The sequence below is a fragment of the Lipophrys pholis genome (genome assembly GCF_963383615.2).
Source record: "Lipophrys pholis genome assembly, chromosome: 14".
NCBI lineage: Eukaryota > Metazoa > Chordata > Actinopteri > Blenniiformes > Blenniidae > Lipophrys > Lipophrys pholis.
The window spans coordinates 14092509-14105240 of NC_137633.1; the positions used below are offsets into that span (position 1 = coordinate 14092509).

The 12732-nt window shown below is 39.5% G+C and overlaps 1 protein-coding gene across 2 annotated transcripts; it reads left to right on the top strand.

Moving 5' to 3' along the window:
• Window positions 1-611: 611 nt before the first annotated feature.
• On the top strand, window positions 612-9239 carry mapre3a (microtubule-associated protein, RP/EB family, member 3a). Of its 2 annotated transcripts, none has more exons than XM_080480438.1 (7): window positions 612-749; window positions 4575-4702; window positions 4792-4937; window positions 5045-5237; window positions 6845-6984; window positions 7080-7232; window positions 7840-9239. In XM_080480438.1, the coding sequence occupies exons 2-7, from the start codon at window positions 4582-4584 to the stop codon at window positions 7906-7908; spliced, it is 822 nt and encodes a 273-aa protein (XP_080336564.1). In that variant the 5' UTR covers window positions 612-749; window positions 4575-4581; the 3' UTR covers window positions 7909-9239. The 2 variants fall into 2 exon arrangements, with proteins under 2 accessions (XP_080336564.1, XP_080336565.1); XM_080480439.1 differs by having other exon boundaries at window positions 5045-5201.
• Window positions 9240-12732: the final 3493 nt, after the last annotated feature.

Consider the following 12732-nt stretch of genomic DNA (forward strand, 5'->3'; position numbering starts at 1 on the left):
CCGAACTGCTGTGTCTCCTTTATTGAAACTGTATGGCCGTCAAGAATCTTTCACTTCTTCTGGATCTGAATCATCTTACTGCCATCACCTCGGCACTACAGAGCAAAGATGATAAGAAAAATCCTTTATTCTATTCATCATCACCAGCCTAACTTCTTATATGGCACTTACTGAACTACTTTTGGAAAAATGTCAGTTTATCGAAGGATATTGGATACTTATCATTATAAATCTATCTATCTATCTATCTATCATCTATCTATCTATCTATCTATCTATCTATCTATCTATCTATCTATCTATCTATCTATCTATCTATCTATCTATCTATCTATCTATCTATCTATCCACTTGATGTAGGACTTCTTCATTCAGTTTTCAAGAGCAAAGCACAAACACAATGTAAATCATTCTAGACAGTTATAACCCAGCAGCACAAAAAATATCAGCATGAGGCCTTTTTTTTTACAGCCTGGCCTCACAGAAACTTCAGTCAGAAGCAGGCCTAAAAACCCAAGCAGACACATCATGTGCCTCTGAGCTGGAACAGGCCGAAGTCCTATTTATAATGAACCTTTAGCAGCATGGAGTCGGGAGCATGCGCGCTGGGCACTGGATTGTTGCAGCCCCAGACAGGGCGGCCCGTTACTAAGCACTGCAGGCTGACAACGACGACACAGCACCGGGCTCTGCCACAAGGAAAGAGGACCACTGCCAGCGTGATAACAACAGAGACACTCCTGAACACAGTGAGTATCCTCCGCATACGCGCGCCGCAAGACGCGCTCCGTCCTGGTTTTGCGCGTGGGAATTTGTTCGTTGGGGAGGCAGGGAAGCTGTGTTTTATTTGATTCTCATGCAGTAAGGGGAGGGAGGACTGACAGTCCTGAGGTATTTGGGGAGGCCTGTAGAGGGGGCCCGCTATAGCAGCACCGTTGCGCGTTGCGGGTTTTTTGACCAAAACGCAGCCCAGCAAAGGAGCGCATTTATTGTTCTCCGGCTCGGGCTTGAAATGTCAGACCTCCGCCCATTCGGTGGTGCTGGGCTGAAGCGGTTTGCTCTCCCGATTTTGCTGCAGTCATTATCCTAGCTTTTTTTTCTTCTTTTCTTCAAGGCCCAGTATTTTTTATTTATTCTAGAATAGTCTGACTTCCCATTTAGTGCGCGTCTCCCCATACAATTAACCTTATTTGTTGCGTTCCGCACCCGGTGCGGGGTTAACCACCATGAATGTCGGTGGACAAGTGCATCTGTGCGTCCTGAAGGGCTTTCGTGGCTGAGTGTGTGTTTTTAGGCTGTAATCACAAAATTGTTTGATAACCAAGCCCCCATTAGAGACTGCTGGTATGTGCGTAATGCATTCACATTTGCAATGTTATCCTCAGACAAATGAGTGGTGCAAATCGCAGGAAGTCCGGATTTTGTGGTTATTAGGAGTAAAATTGACCGGCGTGATGTTCTTTTCTCTCCAAGGGTTATCAGGTGCAGACACAAAGTGGGATGTGACCTTAAGATCAGCACTTCCAACAGCCAATTTTACGTTGTCAATATGCATTTCAGTGCAGGAAGGTGTTGCTGGATCAGTTGTGACACTGCTGAGCCATTAACAGGCGAGCAAAGTGAGCACAGAGGAGGCTGGGGCTGCCAGATGTGGAAAGCTGCTCAAAAACACCAGGATATTTCTGTTTAATCTAGGGAGGATTACACTCAACACACATCTGTAGATTAAAGCTGAAAGTAAAGAAGCTTCTCAGTCTGTGTTTACTGTCAAAAAGCTGGTGTGGTTCAAAAATAGAAGAAGAGGCTAATATCAAGAGTTACAGTGGGTTTTACACGGGAGCTGCAACAGTTTGTGACCCAGCCCAACAGCTTTCATAATATAGGTGGAAACAATTGATCAAAAATGAATGATCAGTGGGATGCAGCTTGTACAGCTTGTACATGCACTACTTTTGATAGATTTTAGATTTCCACCCCATAGATTTACATCTCAAGAGAGCAAAACAGCAAAACTCGGGCTGAGTGAAAACAGCAGTTCAACTCACAGATTTAATCACCAACGTTTGATAACGCTGTCAAGATAATGTAGGCACAGATACCTTGAGGACGCGAGGTCAGGAATATGTTTGTTTCAATTGTTTTCTCCTTTTTTTTCCTGAGCAGGTTTGAGGCTTTTCAGTTCCAGGAATGATTAAATTGCAGGTTTCTACTTTGTGAAGTATGTAAAAAGTAGAACTGTAAATAGTGTAAATCCTTCAGCAACTGTTAGCTGGGATCAGCTCCAGTGACCTACGACCCTGAACTGGAAAAAAAAAGGTATTAGAATATGGATTGAGGGATAACTGGGAGTTGTATTTCAGATTTTAGTTTCCTTCCTGAGATGTAGTTTAGTTTTTTTTTTTTTTTTTGGTCAGACAGCCTAAGATGATGCGATTTTGTCCAACGGCGGACAAAGTTAACATGACAATATCTTTGATAGTGATTTGAAATCTGCGGTCTTGTGTTGAAAAGTGAGACAGGTCCACGGACGGTGGATGTTTTTGTCACGCGACCACAAACAGAAACTTTATATTCGGAGAACAACTTCACAACCGCTGCACACAATCTGACACTTGCTATGAGGTGCAGCTGCTAACAAGCAGGAGAAGATGGCGTGGCTATCAAAGTGACAGCAGCGCTGCACCAAAACAATAATTTGCATAACCCCAAAGGAGGTTAGATGCTTGAAAATATGATTTCCCTGCATGTAAATGCAACTTGAACTTGAACTCTGGGAGCTTTATTTATTTCCTGAAGGTGACAAACGTAGACGATGCACAGGATAACATCGTTCTTCTCACATATTCAAATACATTGCAGCAATCGTCACCTCTGATCCGGAGTAAAGCAACATTGTTGAAAATGACCCTTGTACCCGAGTTGATTAAATCCGCAGTGTTGCAGGTAATCCTTTTATTAGACTGTTAAAGTGTGTGGAGTCTTCAGTAGTCTTTGTTTTCGCTGCTCTCCATCTTCCACTTGTTGTTTTGTTTTTTCCTCTGCGTGTTGTATACTTTCTGCTTGTTGTGTGGGTTGTGTACAAATGTAGAATGGTCACATTCTGATATCCAATAAAGAAGAAACTTGGCTTGCAATACTCAAAGTTTATTCAACTTACGTCACATTAAAAAAAAAAAGTAATGTAGTATAATATGCAAAGTGCCAGTCAAGCTTAATCCATGTTTAATTGTACCTTGAAAAACAATGAAAACATTCTCAAAATGTAGGGAAAAAAACTAAAAAAGACAGGATGTGAACAAAGGATATGTCCAGGCATAAAATAACGTTTGGTCACCCTGGAGAATGTGCTTGTATCTTTCGTTTCTCATCATTATTGTAATTCAACCTTGAGGGCTACTTAACACTCTGATTGTTTGCTTTAGAGACTGTTGCCTGCACTTTGTTTGCTCTTGAATTCTGAACAAATGTGTTTGACTGCCACTGTTTCCTCTCTCACAGTGTTTGTGTTTCTTTCAGATTTGCCAGATTTTCTGGACATTTTTGAGGGGGTTGGGGGTCGGGGGGGGATTTGTGACAAACCCAAGTGTTCATAAATTCCATTTGTTTACCAAGCAGCAACTAATTTAAGTTGGCGATCACTTTGAAATTATCAGATCACAACAACCTGTGAAAATGGAAAATTAATCCTAAATTATTGGTAGTTTCAAATGAAAAAGGCTATGAGTTTATCTGTTGTAGAGTCTGGATTATTGATGGGAAACTTCATGCAGTTTGGGGGTTTGTGTGTTCCCTGCTTAACTTGATTTAAATGAATCGAGGGACTTAATTCTGCCCTTATTGAGATGTTGCGCTTTACGTTGTGATGTTCAAACATGTGGCAAACAATTTAAAGTGTTTTAGGATGGCTTGGCTGTTCCGTTAAAGCATACCGCGATTATAAGCAGGTATAATCTGGTGTACTACATGCTAACTGCGTACTTTCTGAGGCATATAGACTATGGCTGCATGATAATAGTAAAACATGTGATATCAAAGTCTTGCAATGATAATACGACTTGTACTTATGTATCTTAATATGATGTGTTTCTGGTTTGGGATTTGTACTTCCACATACAATTCCAAATACAATTACATTTTCTTTTTTGAACCTGATTTTAACTGGACCCGTTCGGCTGCATATGTCAATTTTCCTTATTATTTTTTCCAGTCACGTCCATTTGTAATTCTCATTTTTATTTATCGATGTCACTTAAGTTTTGACTTCTTTAACAACATGATGATAAAATAATAGGGTTTCAGGGCTCCATCTGTTTAGCCGAGGTTTTCTGTTTTATTATGAGACCGAGAATAAAAACGTTTTGAATTTTGTACATTTTCTTTTTTGTCATGATTCAGACATTTTTGTTTTCTTACGAGATCTGAAAGGTTTCCATTTTTACATGGTCATTATAAAAACAGTCAGTTGCCTGACTGAAATACAATGGCCAATCGATTTGAAGCATGCCTCAAGGTGTATCTCGTTGACCTTTGGACTTTTAACCGAAATCCCTTCAAACTGTGTTTCTTTGCTACAGGTAGGGGATGGCAGTGAATGTGTACGCCACGTCTGTGTCCATCGACAACCTCAGCCGACATGACATGCTGGCGTGGGTCAACGACTCTTTGCATCTCACCTACACCAAGATTGAGCAGCTCTGTTCAGGTGAGGGTCGGGGATGTGTTTGGATTCTGGTTGATCCCCGGGGGAAATCCGCTTGAAACGAAAACGTTGTTGTGTGTTTGTGTTTCCAGGGGCTGCGTATTGCCAGTTCATGGACATGTTGTTTCCAGGTTGCATTCTTCTGAAGAAGGTCAAATTTCAAGCCAAGCTTGAGCACGAGTTTATACACAACTTCAAAGTTCTTCAGGCGGCTTTTAAAAGGATGAGTGTTGACAAAGTTAGAACCACTTTTTGTTTTTTTTGTTTTTTAATCACGCGAGTTTATATTTCATGTCATCATTTCATCACATCCAGTAATATTTGTGGCATGTCTCCTGTTTCCAGATAATTCCCGTAGAAAAGCTTGTAAAAGGGAAATTCCAGGACAACTTTGAATTCGTTCAGTGGTTCAAGAAGTTCTTCGACGCCAACTATGACGGGAAGGAGTACGACCCTTTACTAGCCAGACAGGGGCAGGACGTGGCCCCTGCCCCCAATCCAGGTGATCACTTTATCCACAGACCAAAGAGAAACCCAGGTAAAGCAAAAAAAAAAAGAGAGAGAGAGAGAGAGATTTTTGCCTTTGCTGCACGGTCTTGCTTGAGCTTTGAATGGCTCCGAAAGCAAAGCGCTCCCTGCAAGCAAGTGGTGTGAGCAGCACGACTCACCGAATGACTGCTGTCCTCTTCGATCCATCTCGCTGCCCGGCTTTCACACAGCTGACACTGTAGGTACGGCCCAGTTCATGGGATGAGGAAGGAGATCAGCTGCCACAGGCCAACTGACACCGACAGTCAGCATCCAGCCAATCAGTGACGGACTCTTAACGTGTACAATGTCTAATTGTAGCGAGATACATATATGTTCAGCACTTATTGAGTAACTTGTTTCCTATCTAAGGCAGAAACTGCTAAATAAAGCTGCAGTGAAGTAATGAGCTTAAGTTTCTAGTCCAGTAATTCAGCTAATACCGTAATTAACTGTAAGTAGTAAATGTAACTGTAATCACATACTTTTTTTTAGTCACTCGTAAAGGACTTCCACTGCTATTTAAAACAGTAACTATAGTTGTAATCAAATATGATGCAAATTTTCACATACTAGTAACGTTACTGCATGTCTAATTAAGTACTAATATTGTAGTAAAGTAGCTCCAATGCTGCAGTACTTTAAATTGTAACTTTTAAAATGGACTGTAATGAAATACTAAATTTCAGCTACCAGTAAAGTAACTCCAATATTACAATAGTTAAAGCGCTAATTAGTGACTATGAAATTAAGTAAGCTATTTAAGTACAGATTTTCAGTTTTTATTCAAAAAAACATGACCACTAAGATACTTAAAGTAACTTGTGCAGTACTTCAGGTTTTTATCTAACTCACACACACAGAAAGTGAATTTATTTGTCAGCCCTCGCTGTGAAGGGAGGGCCGCCTCATCATCTCCTCTCGCTTTGGGCCTCCGTTTCTCCTGGACGGCCCCGGCCACCACAATGCATTGTGGGATGCAGCATCAGCAAGGCAGAAGGATCCAGTTGATCGCGATCGTTATTTCTGAAAACACCTGCAGAATTATTCCAGCGGCTTCCGCCAGTGTCCTGCATCAAGCAGTTGATGCAACACTGTTGCTGCTTTAGTTCTCTTAAAGCTGCTTTTTAGGATTCTATCATATTTGTTCCATTTTACTAACAAGAGTCATGTCAGCCTGAACAGCCCGCGGAAGCTTTCTCGCTTGAAACCGTGGCGAATGTTCTAACCTGATTGGGAGAATGTGCTCAGCAGAATTGTGCAGAATGACTGCATTTATTTAAGAAACTGCGACAATGCGTGTTGACATGTTCTGTCTTTGAAGTTAATTCAAAACACCTTTTGAAGCACTTTTATATCAGTGGTTTCTTTTCAAGAAGTAACTTGATTTCAGAATTTGGCTTTCCACAACATTTGTGATTTAAATCTGTCGTATTCCAAATCCATTCAACAAAATGACGCATCAAAGGCACAACATTATGCTGTAAGCTCTCATCAGCGCTCTAGAATGTGCTCTATCCATCGCTACAAAGCTAAAGAAGAAAAAATAAATAAAAAATTCCTCAATCTGTTTTATTTTGAATAATTGACACGTCTTTCCTCGCGTGCTTGCTCCAGGACCACAGAGGACGTCTCCCACAGTTCCCAAAAACATGCCAACCCCACAGCGGGTCCAGCACACTCCGGTCATGAGGAAGAATCCGTCTTTGTCTCGAAACGGTGGCAGCGATGCCGAAATCATGGAGCTAAATCAACAGGTAGAGTTTGTACAAAAAGGAGCGGCGGCCCGATGTAAATACTGTATACCTGTAGAATTGTTAGCAAGTTGCTGTTCTTTTTCCTTCCTCCGTAGTTGATGGAGTTGAAGTTGACTGTAGACGGACTAGAGAAGGAGAGAGACTTCTACTTCAGCAAATTACGGGACATCGAGCTCATCTGCCAGGAGCATGAGAGTGAAAACAACCCCGTCCTCAGCAAGATAATCGACATACTCTACGCAACAGAGGTATGTGTGCGGGCTGACTGACCGCCACTGTGTAGAGGGAGTTCATACTAACCAGGACTGAACCGGTGGTGGAGTGGGTCGCACGGCTCCCTCACAACATGAGTGTTTCCTATTCAAATCCAAGGTTTGTGTGGGTTTACTTCCTGCCAAACAAAGAGTTACACTGTTTATCTCTGTGAGATTCATCATTTGTCTGTTTTATTGAATCGGATTCAAATATTTGAAAAATTATTGAGATAGGCTTTCACACTAAATTCACAAGCTGTGTTTTAAATATTTTTTCACTATGTTGTTTTTCATAGCTTTTTTTTTTTTTTTTATCAGAATTGTTGATGTTTAGCATGTAACTTCAATAAAATGCTTTCTGCTATAAATATAGATTTTTTTTTTTAGGCACTTATTCCAACCAAGTTGGCTTCTGGTACAATTTTCAAAACAAATAAAAAAATGCATGTCAGTAGTTTTGAAAAATATATAGACAAAAATAATGTTTTTCAAAGCAATATTAATCCATAAATAAATGTCTTTCACACTCTTAAGATTTTGGTCATTAAAAATAAACCTGAAATTCTGCTTAACATCCTTTTTTTTTCTTTCTGTATTTCAGGAAGGCTTTGCACCTCCAGAAGATGAAGACCTCGATGAACAAGCCCACCTGGACCAGGATGAATACTGAACCCATCATCTTCCTCCCCCCATCGTCATCCTCTCTTTCCTTGTATTTTTGCCCTAATTTATTTTGTACTCTCTTTGCACGCTTTCTATAAATACCCACCATTATCCCTGCTCTCTGTCGGTCTTTTTCTTTCTCTCTCATGTTTTTTATCGGTTGGTAACCCACCCCCTTCACCCTCTGGCCGTCGACTTACAATACACAACTACTCCGCATCTTCATCTGCTGCTCCTCCCTGCCTCCACATACACTGTAACAACAACAGTAATGTATGACCTATCCCAGTTAATTCAGCATGAGCAATGCAGAAAAATCGAGCCGGGTCTGGCATGGAAGTCAATAGAATGAGTCTAAATCTGTACATATTCCCAACGCGTTGATGTCTGAAAGTACACACTGTCTTTTGCTCATTCTGGAGATATTTATTTGCCTTTATGTGCGTTGTTAAAACTGCTGTTAGAGCACAGAACAACTCGGCTCCGATGTGCCATCAGGACACTCCCTGAGCTACTAAAACTGTAACTGAAGTGACTTTTTACTAACGATTTCGTATTTATTTAACTTATATTTTGTTTCGACGACCTTTTCTGTAGCAAAGTTGGTGCAAGCCTACTGTACGTGAAATGAAAGCTGAGGCCATGTGTGTTATTTCAGTTTGTGCTCGAGGCAGCGTCAAGCTTTTGATTTCAGCTCTCGTGGGTTTGCGGCATGAAGAAACACTGAATGAAATTCTTCGGTATGATGACTCGAGGCATACGATGAGTGCTCTGCGATTATTCACTATTGATCAGCAACATATCTGAGCATGAGAATGTTACACATTGACTGTGAATGAGTGATATTTTGTAAATGTACTTTTGTGTGGAGATTTTGTCCGATGTCGCACGATCCTGGCTTTTTGCCGTTGTACTTATTAGGCCGACGTGCAGGAGCCTATTTGGTTCACAACTTCGACAACATGGTTATACATCGTAGCAGTTTTAATGTCTTAACTCTGAAATTTGAGGGCGCTGGACCCTGGAGTCAATATAGTTCACATGACCGCAGATGTCATGGTTTTACTGCTAATTATAGCTATGTTTATACTTCCAATTTGCTTGTAAAAGGGTGCCCAGGGTTTATGACATGTAGTCAGGAAGTAAATCAGTAAAAAGAGATCTTTGACCAGTGGACCGATCATAAACATCCAGTTTGATGAGGATGTCTCGTTGTCCTTCCCCGGATGTTTTTACTTTGCAAACTGGCTGTTGTCTGCTCTGGAATTTGCATTCATTGACCATGTAAACATCAACAGGACACTCATCTTTTGAGTTTTGAATAAAGAAACCGTTGTGAAACAAATGGTTGTGGTCAATTCCAAGTAAAGATGTGATGTGGAAGAATGTATGTGAGGCAGGAAAACATCCTTCAACATTACCATCTAATTATAATGAGATTATATACACACAATTACGACAAAGGAAGTTTATAATCAAACAGTAATTCTGACTAATAATCCAGCTTCCTCTCACGTGCAGAGCGAGCACCCTACCATTTGAGTGAATCCCTCTCTATAAACATACAAGGGCTCAAAAATTTCCAGAGGGACAAATCTACTGTTTAATTGTGGGTCTAATGGAATATGCCATGATAATAAGCCAAAAAGCTGCAACAACTCTATGGAAGGGATGTTTTTTTTTTTTTTTTTTTTTTAGTGACAACCAGCAGATGGCAGCAAATCGAGCGCTTTGTATTGGGAGCAGACATTGTCGTCAGACCCTCCCCATAATTACGGCCCGAACCGAAAAACAACCTAAACCCGCTGATGCTGAAAAAGCCAATACGTATTGCAATCGATGTATCAAGAAGTAGTAAAAGCAGTGTCACGCTCCATGGGTGTCCTTTTTCATAGGACGGTGTGCCACAATGGAGCCATGTGGGGGATTAGCTCAAATGGTAGAGCGCTCGCTTAGCATGCGAGAGGTAGCGGGATCGATGCCCGCATCCTCCAAATATTTCTTTTCCACATAAATATCCAGCTATGATATTTTTCACCAACGAGAAATAGAATTCTTTGACTTGATCTCATTAGCAAAGCCAAAATACAACAAACACATTTATTACAAGTTTTTATTTCTTGAGGCCCTGAGATCAATACATAATTTAATGGCAAACTATCACTTCTTCTTCTTCTTCTTCTTCTTCTTCTTCTTCTTCTTCTTCTTCTTCTTCTTCTTATTATTATTATTATTATCATTATTATTATTAATGTTTATTTCACTCAACTACAATAACACAATATAAGTCAGGACCTTCTGTTTCTTCACGTTTTCTATCAAATTCTAAAGAAACTGACATTATACCTGAAATCTGTCCTCAAGTACAACTACTTGTTGTATTATACAATTTCTTAGTTATATTGCACTATTTATGAATATACATTTTTTTTGTATCTTCCCTTGTGAGAGGAGTAGCCATCTCATTTTGTTATACTTATGTAACGACAAAAGAACACAACACCATTAAAAGATTTCGAAACTTTTAATATTAGCGACAATTTTCCTGAAATAATACATACTATTATCACACAGGGCCTATAGACAGGAGAATTTAGATACTTATTTTCATCATTCTCAAGGGGGATTAGCTCAAATGGTAGAGCGCTCGCTTAGCATGCGAGAGGTAGCGGGATCGATGCCCGCATCCTCCAATCTTATTTGGGTTATTATGAAGCCCAGTTCAATTAACAATAGTTGTGAGACTCCCCTTACACATGAAACGAATATCGAGGTTTAAAAATAATACGTGTATATGGTTGTTTAACAGTCAACCCCATATATCAATTAAAAGAAAAGTAATTTGTTGAAATTTCACAAAACTTAACAATTTTTCTCCAGGCCCACAACTTCAATATATATATTTAAAGATGAACTGTTCCCATCGAACTTGTTTTGTGTTTGTATGAGTGAAGTTGTATTCTTGAAGAAGTAGAAAAAAACACTCCATAAAGTACAAGTAGATACAAAATCTACTTGAATAGTAGTAATTCAACAAGTTCAGCACTGATTATAATTCTTGTAGATATGACTAACAATATGATTTTTATGTGTTTTAAGATTGCTTGCATATAGACTTGAATTGACAACATAAGTTAACCAGTCCATGATTATTGCCTACATCACACCATGTCCTGTGTGAATACACGTTTGCATGATGTTGTCAACCGACAACTTTTTATATTGGACTTTATCATGTACGTTGTTGGACAGCTCATTAAGCATAATGTTAGTTTCACTGAGAACCACCAAGTGGCAGCACCGCATCATAAACGACAAATAAATTTCATGTGAAGCCAAAAGTTTCTAAATAGAGTTATAAAATCCTCAAAACAAAAAATAAAGTCACTTTTATCAGACACATGGACCATGGACCAGAGATTTTTCACGCCTCAGGTCGTCCTCTTACAGGGGGATTAGCTCAAATGGTAGAGCGCTCGCTTAGCATGCGAGAGGTAGCGGGATCGATGCCCGCATCCTCCAAAGAATTTTGTTTATTTTAACAAATTGTTTGCCAGAAATTTTAAATGTACATTAATCAAACTCATCAAAAAGCCTCATGACAATTTTAAATTCTTTCTTTAAAACTCAGCAGGAGAGGAGTTCATTGACCTTGTACTTAGTTGTAGTATTTCCATCAAGTGAAAACTGATGAACAGCATTACATTACAAACGACAATTTCTGGCATAAATATTTCCCTAATAACATTTACTAGATTTCTGAAAAAGATTAACTACAAACAACCGAGCACCGCTGACCTACTATACAATCTGTCTTCAAAGACCAACACTAAATGTGATGAAACGTTGGTATGTGTTTCATAAATGACACGTACAATACTTTTGTATTCAGAAGCTTCATTTTTAATCTATAGTTTCAAGTTAAATTGATTGTGAGGAGGTCATGCTTTATAAAGGAAAGTGGCAAACACAACAGCAGCAGCTATCTCAACATTTAGCAAATCTATTCAACTGTGTTTTCTAAGATTGTCATGTATTTCCAATTATCAATTGGGATGAAATGAGAATAAATGTGGAGCTTACCAATTTCTGATAAAGGGTTACAGAGGGCTCATTGATTAATCACAGTTGCTACATGGCTTTGCTTTTGTTTTTTCAACCACAAAACAGATTTTTTTAAACAGGCTCAGCGGCCATACCAATCGGGATGGGGGATACCAGTTGCTCATGTCTACCCTAAGACATACAGTTAAGATAGTAAATGTAGAAACAACAGAAATGGCAGTGAACATACAGTATAACACATAGATGTGATGATTAGAAACATTTATTGGTTACAATTTACATAGAAATTACTACACTGTTACCAAACGGATGAGTTCACAATAAATCACAGTCCATCAAAAACAGTTGCAAACACAAATAAAGTTACTTTCCACACTGGTGGGTATAATACAGTTTCCACCGGGCACACAATATAATCAGCTCCCGCATCTAAAAAGAAGAACAGAACTGCAGGGACTTGTAGTAGAAGTTAGCTAGCATTCTACTTAGCCATGGTTGTCTTCCCTTGTAATACCATTTTCGACCACAAGTTGGTGTCATGAGTCATTTTCAGATTCATCTCAACAAGATAGGACTCAGCTGTAAGATGATGGCCAAAGCTTTTAGCAACTAAACACTGATAAAACTGATATTCAGGCTGACTGTCATGCTTTTAAGTGAACACAAATATCTCAACACTGATCTTCAATACTGCGGCTTTAAAGTCGAATGAAGTAACACTATTACTTGAGTGAATACAAACAGTAATCTAACCACCTTTTTGAAC

What these genes read in the sequence shown, in the direction of transcription:
- mapre3a (XM_080480438.1), top strand. Translation starts at nt 4,582, where the DNA reads ATGGCAGTGAATGTGTACGCCACGTCTGTGTCCATCGACAACCTCAGC. An exon ending in CAGACCAAAGAGAAACCCAG is followed by an intron (nt 5,238 to 6,844) that starts GTAAAGCAAAAA and finishes TGCTTGCTCCAG; the next exon opens with GACCACAGAGGACGTCTCCC. An exon ending in ACATACTCTACGCAACAGAG is followed by an intron (nt 7,233 to 7,839) that starts GTATGTGTGCGG and finishes TCTGTATTTCAG; the next exon opens with GAAGGCTTTGCACCTCCAGA.